At 53.2% G+C, this 23,830-nt stretch overlaps 1 protein-coding gene across 7 annotated transcripts in view; it reads right to left on the bottom strand.

Annotated features, from left to right (window-relative positions):
* Positions 1-2,183: 2,183 nt before the first annotated feature.
* The window catches only part of ZDHHC3 (zinc finger DHHC-type palmitoyltransferase 3), a 53,472-nt gene continuing 31,825 nt past the window's right edge, over positions 2,184-23,830 (bottom strand). For 3 of the 7 annotated variants that reach the window (XM_069475594.1, XM_069475593.1, XM_069475592.1), the window contains 5 exons: positions 20,020-20,116; positions 19,287-19,368; positions 19,076-19,171; positions 15,694-15,824; positions 2,184-4,786 (listed from right to left, as the gene is read on the bottom strand). In XM_069475594.1, the coding sequence (XP_069331695.1) occupies positions 4,529-4,786; positions 15,694-15,824; positions 19,076-19,171; positions 19,287-19,368; positions 20,020-20,116 (664 nt within the window). In that variant the 3' untranslated portion in view covers positions 2,184-4,528. Of the gene's footprint in view, positions 4,787-11,629; positions 13,301-15,693; positions 15,825-19,075; positions 19,172-19,286; positions 19,369-20,019; positions 20,117-23,830 lie in introns of those variants that run through there. The other 4 variants (XM_069475595.1, XM_069475597.1, XM_069475596.1 and 1 more) reach the window with 4 other exon arrangements.

Below are 23,830 nucleotides of genomic sequence, written 5' to 3'. Positions count from 1 at the left end.
GGGCCCTGTAAGAAGGTGCCATCTCTTCAGGTCGGGAGGGTTCACCAGCCCTAAAGGCCCCTGCCAATTGGAGCGTTCTCTCATCATGGGCTTGGGCCTGCTGGAAGTGCATCCTCCTCCTCTCTGTCCCTCCTGAAATCCACGGAGTCCCTCCCCTGCCGCTCCACATCCACCTTCCTTGGCTGCCTGACAGGGGCCCTAGTCTGAGGAACAACGGGTGGGCTGGTGGCTTTCCCTCTGACATCTGCACATACTGAGCCCACGGCTGGTCCTGCCCACGGAGCCAGAAGCAGGACTGAGCCATCTGACACGGGGTTGTCTTCCACCTCCTACAACTTCATGTAGCTTGAAACTGTGGCACCTTAAGCCCACTCCACGGCCCCTGTGCTTCCCCGGGTCTAGGCGAGCCTTTGAGGCACCTTCCGTTCGGGAGGAATTTGGTCTCCCAGGTTTGAGGTCCCTAGTCCCTCTCTGGTGGTGGGTGACCCAGCGGCCCCTCTGACCCGAGCCATGGTGTTGATGGGTTAAGATCCTGATCCTTCAAGGAGACCAATGCAGGGAGGGAAGGAGGGAGAGACGAGGAGTGGCCACAGCCCTCCTGGGCAGTGGGATGCTGAGCAGGTACCCTGCCCCAGGCTCGCCCCCTCCATACTGCACTTGAACTTTCTCCACTTCGGTCCCAGCAGACATTGCACTGTCACATTCCAACACCGGAAACATCCTGCCTCCTCCAAGCAGCATTTGGACCGTGCCCTCCCCAGTCTCCACCGGCCGTGCGCTTCCCTTTGCAGGAGGGGCTCCACTTGAGAAGCCTCTGGGCTATGGCTCTTGGGCCAGTTAGAGAATTTGCTGAGCCTGTTGTTTCAATTCTGCCCTCTCCTCAATTTCAGCCTGCTCAAGCCAAGGAGTAAAATCTACCCCAGCACCCCTGCCCCCGGCCCATCACCTCGGAATGAAGCTGCCTTTGGCCCCGTGGGCCTCACTGCAGGGTGTGGGGGGCGGCCAGGTCAGCCAGAGAGGATCCTGACCTTGGCCAGTCAAGGAGAAGGGTTTAAACAAAGGTCCCCCCTTCCTGACCTTTGGGGTACAGAACATAACCCTGAGGGCACTTCGCTGGAAGCCCTTGGCCTTGGCTACTGCCTCATCTCACTAACGCTGGTGACCCTATGAGGCCCCAGGGGGAGCCTGGAGAAGAGGTGGCAGGCCCCACGGGAAGCCACCAGGCCAGGTGACAGCTCCCCCTCTCCTGAGGTCTGCTCTCTCAGCAGGGGCAGGTGCCCTTTCTCAGCAGCCTCAGGGAGCAGCGGGCAGGCCCGAGCAGGGGGAGAGGCCCTCCTGCTTCTCCGCGCAGGGCCCGCTGTCTGCCTGCCCTTCCCTTGAGTAGGGGTCTGTGCCAGGCTAAGTCTCCCTGGGGCAGAGCCGCCTCCTTGAGCCCTTCTCTGCTAACTGAAGCCCACTCCTCCTTGTTCTGCCCTCCAGAGATTTGCTCACATGATCAACATGCTTTTAATTAAACTCTGACCACTTCAAAATGACTATGTGGTCCCCGAGTCCTTTTTTCTTTATGCCAAAAGCTTCTTAAAGTATTCTGTTCTGGGGGGTGGGGGGATGTGGTCACAGGGAGCCGTCACATCCTTGACCTTCCCAGGTCAAGGGGGTCTCGCCGAGGGGTTGGCATCTTTGTTCTGCCTGTTCAGGAGGTCAGCCCCTCTCAAAGGCTGTAACCTCAGCCGGACACACCCAGCAGAGGTGCGGGTAGCCTGAATGAGGGTCATTTTGTGTGCGATGCACGAGGCATTTAGAGGCAGAACCCCTGTCATCCTCCCCCTTTCAGGCCCTCCAAGTCAAAAAACCTCAATCCTAGTCACCCTTGCCCCAGATGCCCACCTCCCTGGCATGCAGTAGGTGTCCATTAAATGCTTATTGAATGAAAGGTGATTCAATTTCCCTCTGCTGGAAATACCACGAGGGTGGTGACGCACAAAAGGGTGGGTCGTCACCTACAGTGCTGTGCCAGTCCCGAGAGGCGGTGAGGCCTGCACAACACTCACTTGTCTCCCACACCAGGAAGGGAGGACAGGGCTCTCCTAGAGGTGCCCTCAAGAGGAAGGACACTGCCCAAGGCTCTGGACTGGGGTCAGCTGAAAACAGGAGACTCTCGCCACTGAGGTTGAGCAAAGAGCTTTTTATTCAAAGAGGCAAAGGTTTGCACCCGGCCTCCCTCCCTATCAGTCTTCATCTTGTTTTGACATCAGCTGCAATGCTTTCAGTTTAAGGCTAAGCAGAAGAATGTTATGCTCTCAACAGCTACCACAGAGAGAAGGCCACTGTGTCATTGGTATGGGGGCACAGGGCTCAGGATACTGGACAAGTTGTCGCCCACTTGACCCTGGCTGTGGCCCAGTTCAGCACCCCCCAGAACAGGGCGGGTGGATGTGGCTGAGGTCTAGCACGGATGTGGGGTCGGTGGGGAAGTGGGGCAGGGTCTGCCTGTGTGCACGCAAAGTGCCTCCCCACCCCAACCTTCCTTTCCAGAGCAACCAATCTGAAAGCAGAATTGGCTTTGGGCTGGTGAGTACCTCTGCTTTCCGGCCAAGCTGGCCCCTAGGAAGGGCAGTTTTAACTCCAACGTGCGAGGACGTTTCTCAGGGGCCCTACGGATTTGCAGACACCTCTGACCTCGGGCCTGAACTGAGCGCAGAGGTTGATGTCGGCGAACGGTGATGGGCAAACCCTCTCCCCTTATTCTAACTGCTGCCTCCTAGGGGACTCCAGGAGCTGGCACTGCTCGCCTCTTTGCCGTCTCTTTGGTACAGTCCACAGCACTGGCAGCCCAGGGCTGCCTCTGGGTCAGGAAAACAAATAGGGGTCCGCACGGTCAGAGGACAGCTCTCCCCCAGAGCGAGCTAACTGCCTCTAGAGCTGACTCGGGCTCCTTCCACTGTCATTACTGAATATTAACGCTGACGTGGACCAGGAAACGGGGCCTGCAGGTGGGAGTGGAGGCCCCAGCCTTTCTAGTTGCTCTGTTGACGCTGGAGTCCTGCTGTCACCCTTCTCGTGGGACACAACTGGAGAGCTCGGAGCAAGGCTAGGACAGAGGAGGCTTTGTGAGCACTGGCCCCTCTGAGCAATGCTCCCGACAGAGGGTCTCTCTGCCAGAATCATCGCCCTTCACGGCACGCCCTAGGATGCTATCCCAGAACTAGGCCACTGCCTGGCTCTCCTTCCCTTCTCAGTGTCCTAAGGCCAAACACTGACCTTCCCTGTTGAATTGCGGCCACGGGCCCCTTTGGGCCAAGACTCATGCGGTTTCGCCTGGAGCTGGAAGAGGGGTCCCACACAGCGACGGGTGTGGGCAGGCTGTGCTGAGTGCCTGTGCCTTCTGCCGACGCCGGCCGACACGGGAATGGGCCAAAGGGAAGAACAGAGGCCTACGCCGGGGAGGAGGGGCAGGGAATCCATTTCTTATACCAAATTGGGATGTGAACCCTTCTGCTGGACTTTGTGCAGAACCAACCACTGGAATGGGGTTCAGGAGCACCGGGACCCCAGTTCAGACCTTCGGTAACGGTCACAGACTCCCCAGCCTCAACAGGGGTGACTAGGGTCCGGGTTATCCTGGCAGAATGTGTGTCTGTCTGTCTCTGTCTGTCTTCCCGGTTCATCGGTCTGCAGGCCCTGGCCACCACTCATCCTTTCAGAGACAAGATGGGCATCGTCTTGAGAAAACTGGCCTAAAACACACAGGCAGGATTTCTGGTCAGTTCTACCCACGTGTGCTATCCGATTCCCTCCGACAGGGAAAGTTAAATTAAGTTCCCATGGGGGAGGCAGGTAAGTCCCCAGTAGCTCTAACTAGTTCCTTCTCCCACCCACACCTGTGCATGGTGGGTCCGCAGCCACAGGTGGGACAGCTCCAAGCCGTCTGACTCAGTGAAGATTCCAGTGTCTTTGGAAGAGGAGCTCATTTTTGGTGCTGCCATCCTAACTCAGGCTCGTGTCCACGCTGGGCATGTCCCACCTGTGCGTGTCCAGCCTTCTCTCAGACCTAGCCCGGCCCCTCAGAGGTCACTGTGGCAGCCGCATCTCCCTCCTAACTTCAGTAGGCAGTGGGGGAAGCCCTGCCCAGGGCCCCCGTCTTCCCAAGAGAAGACAGGCATCTCACGGAAAACCCGAGAAAAGCCCTTTTTTGCCCTGGGCCACCCTGGTCAGGCTTCCTTTACTGGGCAGAGCTGTGCAAGCCACCCTGCCTTGGAGAATGGCTCCTGGCAATCCTTCTCGGGACAGACTCTTCTTAGTGAACTCAGAGAAAGTCCCCCATCCTCCTCTGCTGTCCCCAGGCCACCCACCACCCTAGATGTGGCCCAACGTGGAGACAGAGAGAAGGAGGGGCTCCAAGGGGTGGCAAGGCGGGGGAGGCATTGGGGCGCAGGGAGCGTCACGCCCACGAGCCCCTTTAGCCAAAACCCCCGTAGGGAGGTCGGTAGGCACGTTTTCATGTTCGGCTCTCTCCCCACAGCAGCATCTATTCATCTGTCACCTCCACGGAGTCCTCGTCCCTTGTCCCCTCTGACTGGTCCTCCGTCGTCTCAGTGTAGTCGGTGTCCGACAGCGATGCCACCTGCCGCACCAAGTCCTTGTCACTGGGGATCTCTGGCTGACACGGTCTGGAGAAGGGGTTGAGCCAGTTCAGGGAGAAGTCCCCACCAAAGGTCTCTTTCACCGACTGCCAGCTGCCCGTGCGCTGCCTGGGCTGATTCTTTCGTTTGAGGCGCTCGATGCCCTGCGGGGAGAACGGGGTTGAGGCGTCAGCATGGTGCGGGCTGTGCACCTCCTGCACACGCTGGCCGGCCCAGAGAGCACAGCCCGCTGTGGCCCAGGTGGGCCCTCAGGGCCGCCGGAGTGGGCGGGAGCGGCGGGGAGGGGCGCAGCGAGCAGGGCCTGCCTCCCCTTCCTTCCACAGGCGCAAGCCCTCTGCGGGCACGAGCTGGGCCACCCATCCGCTGAGACCACTGAAAGCGGTGACCCCTCCTGAAGTCTCCTGGGCCGCTCCCCCCAGGGCAGGAGCCGCAAACTTAGCATGAAGGAGGAGGAAGGGTTAGGGGGAGAGCGAGGGACACAAACAGCATGCGAGGTGAAGCAGCAGACGCAGGGACAGCCAGTGCCAACATGCAGCAGGCAGCCGGGGGCGCACGGGTCGTCGCGGGGACGTGAGGGCTGAGGTCAGGCTGCTCATGCAGTAGACACGCCCTGAGGCCTCTCCCAAGCTGCCCACTCACCTGCCTCTGGGCGTCGGCCGTGACTCAGACAGAGGGTGTTGGAGTGGGGGAGAAGCCCAAAGGAGCTAAAGACACAGCCAGGCCCACAACATCCTCCTCAGAGGCTTTGACCCCAGCGGGGGCGCCGCTTTGTCCATCTCTTCTGGAAGCCAAGGGAATTTGCTGTGGGTCTGCTGGACATGGGCACTGCTCTTTCAATCACTCAGTAGCACCTCAGAAAGATCTCGGTGTACCTGGTTCTAGGCTTTCTTTTCCACACAGGATCCTACATAACTGGTATAATCCTTTGTTATGCAGAAAGAGAAACTGAGGCACACACACAGTCTGAGATCTGACCATACCCTAGGCCAATTCTTCTCCAGCACTTTCTTCTCACACCATCTCAGCGATGTTAAGTTTCTGGACTTTTGAAAAAACTCTAAAGAATCTGATCTCAAAGTATCTCCTCGTAAGATACTTACTAATTACAAAGGGAACGACAGTACGTTTATAGCAGCTATCACCTTCACCCAGTGATCAAAGTTAGCATCACGAATATGAAACACATCAACGTCACGTGCCTCCTGACGCGGCGCACCGAGGACACGCATCACTCCTGCCCCGAACACACAGCCTCAGTGAGAAAACATCTGACAAACACAAACTGAAGGAGAGAACACCGGCCTGTAACCTTAAAGCATCGAAGTCTGATGAAAATGTTTTGGAACCAGATGGACACGTTGGTTGCATGACGCTGTGAATGTACTAAATGTAAGCTTTAAAGTGGTTATTTTATGTTATATGATTTCACCGCAATTTAAAAGGAAGGTCAGGGTCATGAAAGACAGAGGAAGACTGAGGAACTGTCACAAACTGGAAGACACTAAGGAGACATGCGCAATGATGCAACGTGGGATCCTGGGACAGAAAAGGACATTCGTGGGACAACTGGAGAAATTTTAATAAGGTCTACAGATTAGTTAGTAATGTTGTGTCAGTAAATTTCCAGGTTTTTTATATTTGCATTATGGTTATATAAAATGTTTACCTTTGGTGAGACGGATTGAGGGGCATAGGGGAACTCTTTGTACTATTTTTGCCACTTTTTTTTAAGTCTGAAATTATTTCACGATAGAAAGTTAAAAAATAAAAAATAATCTGAGACACAAAGATTTATACAGTACAAACTTGAACACTGAATTATAATAACGAAAAGTTGGAAACAACCAAAATGTCCAGTAATGATGGCTAAGGAAATAATTCAACAAAGCAGAATGCTATGCAGCTATGAAAGACGGCGTTAACGCAGTTTACGCGACATTGGAACATCTGTCTGTGTGGTTACCTTTGGGGACGGAATTTTAGATAATTTGTTTCTTTCTGTAAACTTCTTACACGGTCCAAGTTTTCACCAATGAGCAGGTGGTACATTTATGATCAGAACAAAAAAAGCTGTTTCAGAAAATGGGCCTTGTTGACACAGTCTTGAGGGACCCTCCTGTGGGTCATGAGCACAACACGCCAGGGTGCGCCCGGACTGCCCCTCGCCAGGCCTCCCTTCTCAGCAGAAGCAGCAGTGACCAACGGAGGAGGTAACTTGCTTTGGGGAGCCTGTGTTCCCTTCCTGGGTGATCATCTGTCAAGAAGTATCCTTTAACCTGACTGCGTGAGAGCTGGGGCACCACGTGGCACACCAGGCTACGGAGGAGACACCCAGAAGTGACCGGCTGTATCCACACTGACTTGGACTTACTCACAGTCTTGAGGGCTCCTTGTGAGAAGGTGGGCATTAGACCTGACGCTTGGCAGTTGGGGAAACAAGGTTCCACGAGGCCATGACAGTGGCCAAAGCTCATCTCGCTGGTTAGGCAGCAGAACTGGGACTAGGACTAGCGTCTTCTCTCTGCCCAATGTGTTTCCAGTTCTGCTGCAAACCCCCACTCTGCCTGTGCTGAGCTCAAGGTCAGAGAAAAGCTGTAGAGGGGAATGAAAGCAAGAGCCCACAGGATTACTATTTTCCATTCATGTGGCATGCTCCCAGATGAGCACGCTTGGATTATACTCAAAAGTAGCAAGTATACACAGTACTTTTACGATATGTCGAGCTCTTCAACAAGGTTGTAAGTATTCCAGACAGAACCTGGCCTGCCTACCAAATTTCCTCAGTAGTTAAGTGGACAAACATTCAAGGAGTGTCGACTTTGAATTTCGAAAGGAGAAAATATTCCAAATGAATCTTTTTTTAATTTTATTTATTTATTTATTTAGAGACAGAGTCTCACTCTGTTGCCCAGGCTAGAGTGCCATGGCATCAGCCTAGCTCACAGCAATCTCAAACTCCTGGGCTCAAGCAATCCTCCTGCCTCAGCCTCCCGAGTAGCTGGGACTACAGGCGTGAGCGACCATGCCCGGCTAATTTTTTCTATATATTTTTAGTTGTCCAGCTAATTTCTTTCTATTTTTAGTAGAGACGGGGTCTTGCTCTTGCTCAGGCTGGTCTTGAACTCCTGAGCTCACACGATCCTCCCGCCTCGGCCTTCCAGAGTGCTAGGATTACAGGCGTGAGCCACCGCGCCCGGCTTCCAAATGAATCTGATGTATAAAAAGGGCCTGAGGGCTGCTTTTTCCTGGCAGAACTCAATTTTGAGTTCTGTGTGGATTTAAAAGTGTCTTGAAAGCACAGTTTTTAAGCTCAAGGTTTGCAGAGGAGCAGTAATACCCACTTTAGGCTCACGAGAACAAAAGTGGTTGATTTCTGGTAAGCGGGCAATGGTTTACACCAGCACCTCTTGCAGGGTGTGTGTGATCTGGGCCTTTTGGCCCAAGTCTGTCTGGGTAACATACGAACTGTGATCTGTGAACAAAGCCACCAACACCCCGGAATGAATGTATGAGGACTAGGGCTCCTGAGGGAGGCAGATACCCGGGCACGCGCTCTGCACAGAGGCAGCTGGGACCCACAGAGCAAGAGGAGGCTGCCTCCCTGCTCCCTACGTCCTCAGACATAGTCAGAGCCCACACAAATGTGCCTCTTCATAGCTGGCCAGATAACAGTCTCCCTTCTTCAGTGGTTTCACACTTTTACATTGTTAACCCACAACAGGAAATATTTTTCTGTTGCAATCCAGAACATATACATACACACATGCCCCCAAAGTTTCATGAAATAATACTTATTCTACAATGGGTAATGCAGGTGAAAAATTTCTTTTACAAAGTGTTGGTTGCAAACCATTAACAGTTGTGGCCCATGGTTTGAAATGCACAGCTCTAACACAACTAAAGCCATACCATGGCAGACACTATACATTATATTCATTACCGTTATTTAATCCTCACATCAACCTTATGATTTGGATTATCATCCCCATTTTACAGATAAGACAACTGAGGCTTAAGGAAGTTACTGCCCAAAGTCATACCTTGGTAGCAGGTATAGTAAGTACCCAAGCAGGGATTTGAACCAAAGACTATTATCACCTCAGTTGCAGAAATTCAGGGCGTCCTTTAGGTCCACGCTAGAGCACGTGCCTTCCCCCAGAAGGTTTCTGGCAAACACTCCTCGGCAGTGCTTGCCACGATTCCCGGGGCCAGCTTCAGCAGCTCCGCCAGTGTGCACGTGCGTGAGGCCGGCGCCGGCTCCCGGGGGCCCCTCTCTGCTTGGCGACGGCAAGCATGCTGCTCAGGTCAGCGAGGATTTTTTTCTTTTCTTTTTTTTTTTTTTTGAGACAGAGTCTCTCTCTGTTGCCCAGGCTAGAGTGAGTGCTGTGGCGTCAGCCTAGCTCACAGCAACCTCAAACTCCTGGGCTGAAACGATCCTCCTGCCTCAGCCTTCCGAGTAGCTGGGACTACAGGCATGTGCCACCATGCCCGGCTAATTTTTTCTATATATATTTTTAGCTGTTCATATAATTTCTTTCTATTTTTAGTAGAGACGGGGTCTCGCTCTTGCTCAGGCTGGTCTCGAACTCCTGAGCTCAAACGATCCGCCCACCTCGGCCTCCCAGAGTGCTAGGCTTACAGGCGTGAGCCACCGCGCCCGGCCGAGGATTTTTTTCTTGAGGGAGAAAGTGGGGAACAGAAGCCTTCAATTTGAGAGTAGATTGGTCAGTGGCTTGTTTCTGTTTCACTAATAATTCTTTATCTTCTGGGAGGTGATTCCCAGGTCAGGGATGTATTTAAAGAAGCAGCCATGTGGGTGTTGAGGCCCAGCCGGAAAGCAAAGGGCAGGAAACAGGCACGGGCCTGGGCTCATATAACGTTGCTGGCTCTAGATTACTTTCCCCAGGCACCACTTCCATCTGGTGGTCTCCTGGTGCTTTCTCTCCCCATTCTGGGCTGGTTCTTCATCCAAAGGGGCCTGTGCTCCAGAGAGGTTTGACTGATGAGATGCACAAGGAGTGCTGGGCAGACTAATCATTGGCTCCGCTTCAAACAGACCTTCAGTGTTTCCTCGGCATTCATTTGGTGGGGAGGCTGCAGGTCACGAGGGAAGAAGGGCTCAGTGGCTTCTCAGCAGTGGGAGCAGCTGCCTGCCACACAGCCGGCACACCGGGCCCTGTCCCGCACCAAGTCCAGCAGCACACGGGATGCACACCTTCAGCAGGCGTCAGGGGTCATCTGAAGGGGGATTCTCAAACTGGAGTGTGCAGCAGAATCACCTGGAAGGCTGTTAAAACCCAGACTACTGAGCCCGACTCTCAGTGTCTGGTTCAGCAGGCCTGAGAACGGGCATCTCTAACAAGTTTCCAGGTGCTGCTGCTGGTCCGGGAACCACAAGAATATCTTTGGGAGAGATTCTAGCAAAATCTTTCTTTCTTCACGTTTCCTTGATATTTAAGGGCCCCTTCTAGGGTGGGACCCCTGTCCTCTACTGACTGGCTCACACTTTAAGCTGATGCACTGCAAGTTTTGAAATAAGAGAAAGTTAAAACCCATTAGCCTGGCTGGGAGAGCCCAGCCCAGCCTCCCAGAGCTGAGTTTCTGTGTGATGCCAACCTCACGTAGGTATTTAATGTTTGTTAATTTACCTCATCGGAAAGGTTTCTGTGTCAGGATGGTGGATTTTAACTAAGCAGCCTAGCCAGATGAACAAAAGCTGATAATACTTTGGGCTCTTCTAAGAAGGAAGTATGGTATTACAAAAACAAAATGGTATGACCAAAAGGAGACTTGGCATGTGCATTTCTACCCAAGTGCACTTTGTGTATATGATGTCACCAAGCCCATGCAAATATGCATTGATTTGTTTGGACCTAAGCCTTTTGCATGTTCAATCTGGTTGCTATGATACAAATCTGAAGTTGACAGCCAGAAAGAAACCTGGGGATCCCCTAGTCCAACACGCTACATCTGTATCTTTCATCTCCACTCCCCAGAGCCCACATTCTGAAAGACTGGCCACTACTGGTTCCTTTTCCCATGAGTGCACCATTCAGTGCTCTCAGAACTCCTGTGCCCGAGCAGAAAGCCAGGCCGCCTTTGTGTTAAGAGATGTCCTTTTTCATCACATCTGGAAATACTGAGGAGAGCTCAGGGATGCCTTTTCTTCCTGTGTGGACACCAGGCTGGGAACCGATCACTGTGTTGCAAATGACAGCCACACTCCTCGGCCAGTGTGCTCGCAGCAGTGAGGGAGGGCCGGAGCTGCGGCACTGCCTCCCCTCGGGCTCCAGCCTGAGGGCCTGATCCTGCTAAACTGCTCTAGAGTCATTGAACACAGCCATGCTTCTTTCGTACTCCTAAGTGAACTGCAAATTTTAAAAAAGGCATGTGGAGAACAAACGCTATAAACTAGATCTAAAACTGCATTTTTAAAAAAGATGTAGGATCTCGGCCTTGACTCTATAGCACGAATAGCACAGCAGAGGCAAGTCAAAGTTCATTTGGAAAGGTCACAGAGTTCTCTGGTTAAACATCTGAGGGATGATCTTTCTCAGCTCTCATCACTTAACACCAGAGTGAGGAGCGCCACAAAGCAATGGACCAGAATGGTGTGTGGAGGTTTTCAGCAATTTCCTGTGGCTGGGCTTTGCTTCCCGCTGGGTGGGCAGAGGAAAATGGGTCTCCTCCAACCTCCCACTCCAGGAGCAAACTCTGCAGACTTGATTTTTCCTGCAGCAACTGAAGCCCAACACCACCAAGGAATCCATTCAGGTTGCAGAAAGCAAAAGGAGAGAGGTCTGGCGGGGCAAGTTTGTCCAAGAGAGACACCATAGACATCCTTTAAAAAGGAGATATAAAAACCTCATTCAACAGAGGGAGCAATGAAACACTCACCCAGAGAAAACTCAAATAGACTGTGGACAGCCTGTGCTCCCCTAAGGGTAACATCGCAAGAGACAAGAGCTAAATCAGAAGAGGTTTTGGAAAAATTTTATTGCATTTTGTTTCCATGTGGAAGCACTGACAGAATTGAAGAGGCAGCATGTTCCACTTACTTTTCTGAAAAATCACATGGCTGGATTAACTTTCTCCCTACCCAGGGCCGGATTGAATAAACCTTATCCCCCACTCCCACCCCAAGCAAAAGCTAAAAAAGGGAGTTTATGGCAACTGTTCAAAAAACAATCAATGTGTGAGAATTCACGGATGGTCAGTATTGGGATTTGCTATCTTTGCGTTTGGAGGGGCGCTCCCTGCCTCCCACCTCTCCCCAGTGTCTCCACCACCTCCTTCGAAGACCGGCGCAGGCAGTGCCCCCAGGTGGAAAGCCCACCCCAGCTCAGCGCCGCAGGCTCAGGTGTGCCTGCCAATTCCAGCGAATGGGCGGGGCCGTAATGGCCCAGCATCACGGTCAGCCCCGTGCCAGGACACCGGCCTCCCAGGTTAAAACATAGATTAAGACACGGGTACGTGTACAGTTACATGTCTTAAATATCAGACAGTGACTCCACTTTAGAGGATTACAAACTGAGGAGAATGGGTAGACGGCAGGGCCGTGTGTTGGGCACAGGTGCCTGTGGCCCTCAGAATTAACACTGCTTAATTGACATCTTGCTGGGCAAGGGAGGTGGGTGGTAAGAGGAAGTAGATGTAACAAAGGAAAATGTAGCTTGCCTGAAATTGCATAATTTTTTTCCCTCCTTTGATTGTATAAGGCATTTTGAACTGGAAAACTTCTTTCCTTCACACGCTTCCAAATAATCAGATGGAATATAATTGCTGATTCCGAATACAAATAAGACCCCTTTTGGCTCTCTCCCAACACCCCAAAAATCATTTTCCACACTTCAAGCCCATGAAGTACAAGGCAGGCAACCAATTTTGGGAATTAGGAGGCAAACTGTGTCCGCTTGGGGGCTGAGGCCACTGTGCCAAGTGCCCTTCTGAAGGCTCCTGCCCTGATCCTGCCCCTCTCGGGCCTCAAGGGGTAAGCATCCGTCTTCGGTGAGGTTTTAAGTCCCTTCGGGGAGGGCCTGCTGCTGCCTCCTGGGCAGCGGGAGGTCAGGCCCCTCCTGGCTTTCCTACGCATCCCTCACCAGGCGTCCAACTGGTCCATCCACGCACAGCGTCACGTCTCAGTTAGTAGAAGTGGGCACAGCCGGGAGACAGCACCCTCCACATTAGTCATGCCAGACAGACAGCAGAGAGGAAACCAGAGGCCAGAGAAGTGATTTTAACAGAGGGGTAAAACAAAACAAAACAAAACAAAAAAAGAGCAGCTTCGATCACCAAAAAAATCGAAAGGATGATTTTGAAAAAATAAAACATGGGGACTTTTTTTTTTCTCTGCAATGCTCAGCCATTTTACTTGAGACATAAAAAAAAGTTTTAAGAGTAGTTGTTTTGCTTTTTCGGTTTAAACATTCATGTGAACGGACCGGACGGTAGTGCTGTGATGTGGTTTGTGTCTGAGTGGCAATGCTGGTCAGGGTCCTTCAGACCACGTACTGGTACGGGTCTGCCTTCCCTTGGTCTGGCGTGGCAAAGGGGCTGGCCCAGCCTAGAGAGAAGGGGTGGCCAAAAACGGCTTTCATGTTCATCCATTTTGTTTTTTTAGCCCATCTTCTCTCTTCCTTTTTCAATTGTTCTATGCCCTGAAAACAAGAACAATCATACTTTCAGTCAAGCACTTCATTGCTCAGTTTCTGGGGAGGGACGCCCATAGCTTGAGGTGAATGGAGCACACGCTTCCTTTGTAAAGCAGTGAGGCTAGCTACAGAATGCATCTTTCTCCTCTTTTCCTCCTAAAAAGTATCACTAAAAAAAATTATACTTTTTTTTTGGTGGGCACACATTTGCCCATTTACCTCCAAGAAAAGAGGGGAAAATGAACAAAATTAGCAGGTGCTTAAGCCATTGTTCCTGATTATGCCGATCCGGTGTGTTTAAGTCAAGGAGCACGTCTTATCCAGGTCTGGGTCCTCACTGGGGTCTGCAGAGGGGCGTTTAAGAACTCCCGAGCCGGGCTGTGCATGGGCGTGCCGCCAAGGCTTCGCGTGAGAAGCCGCAGAGCTGGTGGGAGCTCACGATCGTGACAACCAGCGACAGCCGATATTTTGGGATAGGTTCATAGGAAGTCTGAAGCTACCATGACCAATTTGCAGACAAAAAAAAAGCAACAAATCAAATGCTCTGGCGCTGTGAGTGTCGCCAGCCTGGGGGATCAGGAAGCACCCGGCTTAGCGGGGCTGACGAGACACAAACTGAGGAGGTCAAGCAGGAGTGAGAGACCACGGGTGAGGGGAGAAGTCACCACAGAGGAGGAAGGAAAGGGATTAGTAGAGGTTAGAGGGCGGCACGGCCAGGCCAGGCAGCCCCAGTCATGGCAAAGGCCTCTGGGTGCTCCTCTGGGGAGACGCGTGGCAGAGACCAGCGCTGCGGCTGCTCGGCCTGTGCCGCTTCCCCTGCTCAGTCTCATAGGCAGAATCGGGGCTGGGGAGAAGCTGCTCCCTTTTTCCTTCCTTCCTTCCTCCTTTCTTTCTTCTTCAGATGGGGTGGTCTGCTGCCAGAGGGGCTGACCAAAGGGTGGCACCTGAGAATGGGGCCCCTGCACAGAGGGACAGGAGAGCAGCAGCCTGGCAGAAGCAAGGGGAAGGCACCCTGTGCCACGGGCTGCAGGGCCCGTTGTTCCTTTCTCCTTTGCTTTCCAACATAACCCCTTTAGAACGGCCTTGACAGGGAGGAAAACTAGGCCCCGTGCCATGAGAGTTTGCCTTCTGGCCCCCCCAGACCAAGGCCTGTGTGGCCCGGCAGCATCCCGGCAGCAGGCGGGGCCTGACAGTCACCTCTGGGTCCCTTGCAAGTCTTATGCAGAGAAGCTGGTCGCATTTACTGCTTGGATACACGGCTGGATCTACACCACTGCCTACAATTTTTACAAGAATTCTTTTGCGATGATATTTCTTATAAAAGAGATAAAGTTGCTGAAAGCCCCCTAACCTTCTAAACCATCGGGAATCCCCACAGATCCAAATAACGGCACTCTGGCAGTCGGCAGCACTGTCCCTTCTCGTCTCTGCACACGGCCTCGCTGCGCCCACGGGGCAGGGGAGCCCAGCACAGCGGTAAGGACTGTCTTCCTGTAAGCCTCCATCTAGCGCTGACAAAGGCCCCGCCAGAGCCCCTAGACTCCTGTTGAGGGCTGCCACTGAGGGGACTTCAGGACGCCAGGAGTGGTACGAGAATGGACCCACAACCTCGTGACTCTCCTCCTCACACCTGGAGCTAAGTGCCGCCTCTTCCCAGAGCCCCTTATCTGGACCCCAAAGCCAAGAAAGGAAGAAATGCCCACATTGCAGCCTTGGATTGACCACCTTGAGGCTCCCAGACTCCTTGGGAAGGTCAGGAGGTGGGCGCCGGGGAACCCGGCGAGTGGCTTCAGTCTAGCCAAGCTGGTAGCTTCAAAGCTCCCAGAGGAGCTGTGGGTGGGGTGTGAGGTGGTAGAGGGGGTGGGAAGAAGGCAGACGAGAGCCAGGGCCGAACCAAGCAGAGATGACCCAGGGGCCAGGCAGGAGCCTGCTGCCCTGGGGCGGAAGGCAGACCCGTCTCCTCACTCGGCCTTAGGACGCCGTCACGGCATCACCACCTATGAAAAGCTGACCCTGTCTGGCCCAGCTGGGTTAGGCCGCCCTGTTGACCACCATATAACCAAGCCTGTGGCCCCCAGATGGGAAGGGTGTCCCCAGTGCCTAGTGGAGTGCCCAACACAGAGCAGTGTGTAAGGAGGGGCCATCATAGGGGATGGAAGGAATTATCACAAAGGCAGCCTTTCAGTCAAGGCTGCTGGGCCCCATTCCTGGCATGAACTGCTGTGGCTGCCCCAGGACTGGAGGGAGGACTTGTGTGAGCATGAGGAAGACCCAAGTGTCACTGCAAAGGAAGGAACTGTGCCCTGCACATGGGGGGGCCCAAGCAGCCCTCTCAGCAACACCGGCCCTGGCTTCCCGGGCCCCAGGTGCAGAGGTGGTGGGCAGGGCCGCCCGCTTACCGTCTCGTCCGTGCAGATGGAGTGCACCTGGGTCCCAAACATCACCGATGTGAAGATGAGGAAGAGCAGCCCCTCAAAGCACAGCAGGATGAGGAGGATCACTGTGGTGGGTGGCGAGAAGGAGCTGCACTCTGAAAGAGAAGGAACACACGGGGTTCAGGGCTGCCCCACCTGGGCTCCCACTCTGCCTCCAGGCCCCAGTGGGATCATCCTGCCCTGCCCCTGGCCCCCACTCGCTCAGGGAGGCCTCCTCAACAGGCCAGGTCCCGGCCGCACTTCCCCGTCCCTAACACAAATCATTCCTTGCTCACTGTCCCTGGTGCCAAGCACAGTGCCTGGCACACGGAAGGACTTGGGAAGGACTCTTTACTGAGGCGTGAGGGCCTGATGACTCCACAGGAACCCTCCTCTCCTCGGAGGGTGCGACACGGTACACAGGTGGAGAGGCCTGCGCAGCCCGCGCTCGCAGGCGCTGCCCTCCCTGCGCCTCCATCTGCTCACAGGCGAGAGGGAAGGGCAGGTGTGGAGGGTCATTGGTGGCTGTGGGGTTTGAGCTTGGCGGAGGGCAGTCTCACTGCTGGTGTTCGGCCCTGACCACAGTGTGAGTAATGCCTTCTTCGGGACATCTGCAGCACTGAGACTCCTTAGCCCTGAAGGCTGGGGCGTCAGCTGAAGAGACACCGCGCAGAGTAGGCGCTTTCACTGTCCTGCTCCCTTCCCAAGAGTCCACCCTGACCTGGTGTGTGACCTGAGGCAAGTCCCCACCCTCTCCAGGCCTCCACCTCCTCCAGTGAGTTTTGACTAGAGGTGTGATTTGATTTTAAGCAGTAGAATCCTTTGTCTAACAAAGTCTACATCAGAAACCCGGCCCATGGAAGCAGAAAGCAAGGTGCTGTGGAGATGGTAGGGGTAAGCAGGGACGGGAGCCCTGGAAGATGTGGACTCAGCTGGTGGCGCCGGCGGCAGAGGGTAGGCCCCTTGGGCGGCACTCAGCTGCTGGGCTGGGCAAGCCGGGGTTGTGTCTGCTTCTCTTGCTCAAGTGCTCAGGCCAGTATCCCTGGCTGGGGAGGTCAGATCCTGGAGGGCAGAGTCGGGCTTCTGGCTTTGGGAATTCAGGGAGTAAGTGCCCCCTCTGAGCTGCCCGGCTGGCTCCCTCACAGGAGTGGCAGGAGGGGCACGGGAGGTCACATGTGAGCACCATATCGGTGGTAGGGTGAGAAGCATCTAATCTCAAATGCTTTTGTCTCCTCTGGTTTCCCTGGGAACCTGGTTCCTTGCTGGGCAGGGCTTAGGGTGGCCCACCAGCCTCATAGGAGGATCCTGGGTGGCCACAAGTATGGCAGCTGCTGCCTGGCCTCGGGCTGGGCACGGTGCTGGGAAGAACTAAGGCTCCGAAGTCTGGCAGACAGGGCGGGGCATGAATCCTGGCACCAACTCCTGATCACGAGCTCTAACGATGATGGCCCCACGGAACAGTCTGCTCCTGCCTGTCTTTCCCAGCCTTTGCATTGTGGAATCACTCGTTTCCTTCTGTACTTGTTTGACATCTGCCTCTCCCACTACACTTCAGACTCCAGGAGGATAGGGACTTCGTTCTGCTCAGGGCTGTACAACCAGCCTTGGAACAATGCCTGACAACAAAAGAATCTGGGCAAGCAGTTTGGGCTTTCTGAGATTTCGTTTTCTTTTCTGTACCAGGGAATGATTAGGAATTCACGAGAGAACATCTGCACAGCTCGGCCGCGGCCCAGCATGAGCACACTGGGGTACTCGCTGGATGGCGGCACTTGCCCCCTCCTCACCTGCCTCGGCTGCCCTGGAGCTAGAGGCAGAGCCCAGGGCCATGGCCTGTTCTCCTCCTTGCAAAGCTGTAAGCATCCTTCCCCTCCTGGGCTGGGCCCCAGGAATTACAAATGGAGTTTGGGGAGGCAGGAACCAGATCCAGGGAATGTGGAACCACCCCCTACCCTTCTTCAAACTTCAACTCAACGTGCCCTCATCCTGGGGTGCAGCTGCCTGGCCCCTCTCACACAAGCTCCTGTGGCCCGACAGCTCCACCAGGCCAGCAGTGATGGCAGTAACTGTCACATACAGTTAACGCTCAGGCCTCCGCTTTGGGGACCATCCTGTGCCTTCCCAGCCTAACTGCCATAGGAGCTGGGTGCCTGAAACCGACTCCATAAGGAATCTTGACGGAAGACAATCAAGAGTGTGGCTCGGAGGACCCTGGCCATTGGCGTCAGCCAGACAGGGCTGGAAACCTTGCTCCACACCCACGCTTGCATTGCAGCCCTCTTCTTAGCTGAGTGATCTTGGGAACTTGCTCAACCTCTGTGAGCCCCAGCTTTTGTCAAATGCAAAGTAGGGAACGCTTTCCTACCCTGCAGGCTTGTAATAAGGGCAAAACAAAGCAGTGCTCAAAAAGCCCTTTGTGCCATGCCTGCCTCCTGGGGTGTTAATGAAATGGTCCCTGCTGGCACCATTCCAAAGAAAGGGACATTGTGCCTCACAGTCTGTGTTACTCCCATCACTGGCCAAGTCTATTAATCTAATGACAGGCGAGTGGTGTTTGGGATGGTGGAATGTGCTTGTTGGACTCTCCTGTCAAGTGGCCGAGGCCACACGTGGAGTTGATCTGGCCCCCCAGGGCCCAAATGCACTTTCAGGGTGTTCACAAGCCATCAGGAACTTGCTGGTGGCTCACCCAGCCGCGCAGAGTGGTAAGTTCTGCAGATACCCACTTGCCCCACCCTCCTCTCCTCTCCCCACCGTCGTCCACTCGCTGATTCCCCTCACTCTGGCCTGTGCCGGAACTGTGGCAAGAAAATGCTGAAGTCAGTGTGTACAGGAAGAGCAACAGTCCTAAAGATGGTGAAATGAAAAAGGGGACCCACTGAGGGAAAAGCAGAGGAGATGCGATGGTCCTTGCTCGAAGTTGTCTCACAGATTGTGAGTATGGAAGGTCTGGCCTCTTATTTCTTCTCCTCCAGCATCTATTTTTTTCCTTCAGGATCTGTGTCATCTTCTGGTTGGAGTGCCTTCCACAGCATTTGCACATTTAAATGAGATACTTCTAAAGAGAATGAATTTGTCTACAATCTTAATGTAAATTAATGACTATCAATATAAGCTATGAGCAAGGGTTAAAAAACCACCACCACAAAAACCAAATTAACAAAAAAACTGCATGTCCTAGCCAGAAAGTTAAAAATGGATCTCCGCAAGATTGGGGAAAAAATGACCTTTGATTAAAGTGCTCAGCTTAAAGACACAGAAGCGAAAGGTCTCTGCCAGCACGGCTCCCCTCATCAGAACTTGCCTCTGTGCCCGCGTGGGGCTTGCACTCTCCCTGGGCACACTCAGTCCAGACTGACTACTTTACCTGTCGAACTGACTTTAAGGGACTGCAATTTTTCATGAAGAGAGATTCGGGCCTCTGCCGGTCCTTTCCTGTTCAGTCCATAGGCTTGCAGGAGATCTAACAAAATGAGGTTGGCCCCTGGCACCATGAAGGAAGCCAAGAGCCTCCCTGCCCCCCACTTGGGTCACACACCCACCCTGGAGCAGGGAGGGAAGCCCTGGCACATACTCACTTGTCCAATCTTCTTCAAAGCAATGCAGGAAGTGGAATCCCACCATGATGAGGGCGTGCAAGGAAATGAGAGCTATGTACATCTGAAACAGGAAAGCAGTGCAGATACCATTGTTGTGAGAACCCTCTGACCTCACAAGGTCCTGGGACAGGGGCTCTCAGAACCTCCCACTCAGGAATACTGAATTAGGCTGAGGCCTGACCAGGAGGGGGCCAGAGCAGCACCTGCTGATTCTCCCCAGGGTCCCTGCCCCTCAGCCCTGGGTCTGAGGTGAGCAGCCATCCCTGGGAGGGTGTGGAACCAGACCAGAAACAAAGCCCAGTCACTAGGCAGTCTGGGCTGCCTGGGGGGCTCCAGACATGCTGCTTCTTGAAAAGTCAGGGTGCTGACTGCCACCGGTCCCTCCAGTCCTCGTGCTAAATAGACTCCACCTATTGGCAATGCAGGATTTGAGGTCATCACCAAAACTACCTTCCTGAGCCAGTTAGGTCCAACACTTGGGATAGGAACCCAGAACACAGCCTTTGCTAATCAACTTGAATCAATTTTCTAAATGCTCAAGTGAAGGGCGTAGGAACAGGCACTTTGTTGAGCCAGGGAGATCTTTGGCAGGAAGGTGGAGATCTATGGGGCTAAGCAGAATTCTGAACATCATCAATGCTGAGAATTTTCAAAGGAACAAAGTGCTCCATTGCTTCACGAAGGGCAAGGCAGAATTCGGAAGCCGACTTACTGTAAACAGGACGAAGTACTTCTGGTTGTTCTCGCCGACACAGTTATTGACCCAGGGACAGTGGTGGTCCATCTTGCGAATGCACCGCTTACAAACACTGAAACAGCCCACAAGTCAGACCTTTAGGGTGAACCTACAGTGTTGGGAGGGCCCCCAGGGAACACGCGACGCACAGCTCCAGCTCCACTCCTCTGAAATGGCTGCCTTGGGCACTGCCAGGGGTTTTGCTGGGTGTGTGTTGCAAAGGGCCTGGAAGGCAGGGTCAGGAGCCCTAGGGCCTCAGTCGTTCCAAACAGGGGGACGCAGTCATTCCCCTTCAAGGCCTCTTATCTTGTTTAACATGTAAGTAGGATGGAACTGATATGGCTGAGACAGGCCGCTCTCCTGAGGTAAGGAGCTTAGAATTTGGTTTGCCGAGGAAAAGAATGAAGAAGTATTTTGGAAAACCTGACTTAGTGGGCTAAGATACAGAAAACAGCTGCTTATTTTCCCTAAAGACCAAACAACCAAGGGAGGGATTGTTCCAGATGCACAACCATGTGCTACCAGGGAGGGCATGGCACCTCCACCCTAGAGCGACAAAGCAAAGAAGAGAGGGCTATTCCAGAGCAAGGTCAAGCAAAGCAGGAAGGGCCAGGTGTGGTGGCTCATGCCTGTAATCCCAGTGCTTTGGCAGGCCAAGGTGGAAGGATCACTTGAGGCCAGGAGTTCTAGACCATGCTGGCAACATAGCAAGACCTCGTCTCTATTAAAAAAATAAAAATAAATAAAAAAAAATAAATACACAAATAAATAAAATTAGCCAGGTGTGGGAGTGCACACCTATGCTGCCAGCTACTTGGGAGTCTAAAGAAGGAGGATCACTTGAGCCTGGGAGCTGCAGGTTGCAGTGAGCTGTGAACATGTCACTGCACTCCAGCTGGGGTGACAGAGAGAGACCCCGTCTCAAAAAACAAAACAAAACACATAAACCAAAAAAAGGACAGCAGGAAGCCCAGCTCCCAGAACCTTTCGGCTCTAAGATAACATCCATTGTGCCAAGAAAAAGCAGAAAAATCATTCGAGCTTAAGTGCCCACCAGATAATCTCATTAGTTTGCATGTATCTAACTTGTTATTGTGATAATTTAGGGGCTGAGACTGTTTCAAGCTTATTTGATAGCAGACACCATCCCCGTTCCCCCTCTGGACAATACAAAGTAATGACATGAAACCAGACTGATGGGGGCTTGAAAGCAACTGCTTCCCAAAACTCAAGTTTAGAAAGACTCATTTGCCAACAGACATGCTCATCAAAAATCATTCCTTTTTCCAATTCATTATTTTAATGAATTTTAGGCTCCCTATCTTTGGGGTATTATTTGTTCAAAACAGTGTGAAATATAAATACAAGCTTAGAAAGAATATAATTAGATTTCCTTTTAAAAAGTTCCTTAGTTCACACCAGCTTTTCTCTCCATGAGTTTCCATAACTAACTTTATTTTAGGTTCTTGAAAAGGTACATAGTGGGCAATGGCGGGCAGACCCTGCAGGAAGGGCTGGGCCTCAGGGCCTTCTGGGTCACATTCACACCACGGTGCTGGCTCAGCTCTTGCGGACCACCTGGAAGAGCAGGGAAAGCACAGGAGCTCTGCTGGGCTGGAGGTGTGTTGTTGTCTGGACTCCAGGGTCCACAAACACAGACCACCCTGAAGGAGTCCTCCAGGGCAGGGGGCACTCACACCCCAAGGAGGAGATGTGGCATAAACTTTGGTGGCAAGGAAGACCTGGGTCTCCTAAGCTACCTCAGTCAAACTGGCTAGACCCCAAGCCTTCAAGTTTCCCATCTGTCCGAAGTATTGTTGTAAGGAACACACGTGGATAGACACTGGGCCTGGTTTGGACAAGCAGTGGATTCATACTGGTCTTTACCCTTGCTCTTCTCTACCATGTCAAAGGGCCTTGCTAACACAAGGCATGTTCGGGAATGGTCACATCTCAGAGATGCAGACGAGGCTCTAGAATCTCCCTGGGGGCCAGGAGGGCAAGGTAAGAAAAGGAAGTATGAAAGGGACATGGAGCGTGACAGAGAGAAAGCCAGGTACCAGCAACTCCATTACCCAGTCTCTGTCTCTCTGTCTCTCTGTTTCTCTATCTCTCTGTTACCAATATACAATTTTAAAAGTACAGACCGTGAAGAGTGAGCTGCTCCCTGCATCCTAGCTAGGCCTCAGCCACCAAGCATCCCTCCATGGAGCCACTCACCATAGCCCGTTTCTTGCATGTTCTTCCTGAGACCCTCAGCTCTAGGATTTCTCAATCCCCTCCCTACCTGGGGAACAAACTCCTGAGGGTAACCACCTCCCTGCTCCAGGATCCTGAGCAGTTTCTCTCCCATCTGCACTTACTGTTCAAAGGGTTTTCAAGGGGGTGCTCTTGAGGCAGCGTTGGCTGAGTGGTTGGGAAGTGCAAAGTGGCCGGACATCCTCTGAAAGCTGTCCACGAGTTTAAACAAGCTCTCACAGCAAAGCTATCCTTCGCTCCCCTCCCAGCCTCTCTGAATAGATAAGGCACCAATACCAGGAAGCTGGGTTTCCCAATGGGCTGGGTCTCACTGGGCGTCCAAATTAGAGAAATACACACCTTCAGGGTGAAGGGAAAGTAAGTACAGCCCGCTGAGGGCTGCAAAAGTTGGTCCAAAATGCTTGTCCCTGAGTTTCCTGTTTGCAAAGATATGAAATGCCAAGCTGATATTCCTCCTCTCCCTGGGCTGGGTGCTGGCGGATAGTAAGTGGGGGGAGGCCATCCCACAGTGGCTGGAGGCACTGCTCAGAGGCAACTTGCTCACAGAAGGCTCAGCCAGAATGGCCTGGGGCTGGAGCCTAGAGCAGTCAAGGGCAAGGCCTGGAGGCAGGTCCCAGAATGGGGCAGAGAAGGACACTCCACACCTCACCCCGCTGTTTCACCTCAGGCACCATCTGTCATAAGGAGGAAGAAAAGATATGGGCCTCCCCCACAGCCCCTGACACCCCACGTGCACACGGGGAATCAACCACCTCAGAGGCGGCCCTCTTCCCAGCTCTCACTGCACACACGTGGACAGGAAGCGTGGCAGTGTCCCCTCCCAGACACAGCAGCCCAAGCACAGTGGCCAAGGAAGGCTCGCTGCTCACACAGACTGGGAGCCTGTCCAGCCTCCACACATACCTGCAGTCACCCTCCCTGCCCTGGCTGTGGGTGGCCCCATGCCCGAGGGCTCTTTCTCCACCCTTTCCACTTGGCAAAATGCACCCTGTTCTCTGAGCCTCCTTCCTTGCTTGGCTTTCCTTGCTCTTGTCCGTGGCCATCTCCTGGCATTCCTTTCTAACACTAATTCCAGGGTCTTGTGGAGGAGACGCTGTGAGCTGGTGAGCTCCTGGGGCACAGACAGGGACTGAGTGTGCAGTAATAGTCACTCAAAAGACCAAATGCCCTAAATGGAGGTGTTTTGTGTGTGTGTATCTTGGCCTTCCAAGTTTCCCAGGCCCCTTCTTTGTTTCTAAATCATTGTTTTATAAGGTGGCAAGTGTTTCTCTTTCCCTCTTCCTCCAGGTTCCCTACCCTTTTTCAGGGGCTCATAAGTTTTGTTTCTCTGGGGCTTCTGTGTGCTCTCCAGGGAGGTACGAGGGCCCTTACTTGGGAGTTGGCCCCCAAGGAGCTGGCCGAGGCTCTCCTGCCCTTCCTGTGATGGCTCAGCACAGAAACAGCCATGTCCCATGGGGACTCTGTGTCTCTCCCTACAGCAGCACTTACCAAACTATACATGGTGGAGGAGTGTGCCTGCCCTGCCTGG

This window comes from Eulemur rufifrons, chromosome 7 (genome assembly GCF_041146395.1).
Source record: "Eulemur rufifrons isolate Redbay chromosome 7, OSU_ERuf_1, whole genome shotgun sequence".
Taxonomy (NCBI): Eukaryota; Metazoa; Chordata; class Mammalia; order Primates; family Lemuridae; genus Eulemur; species Eulemur rufifrons.
This window is presented reverse-complemented; position numbering and strand designations above follow the sequence as displayed.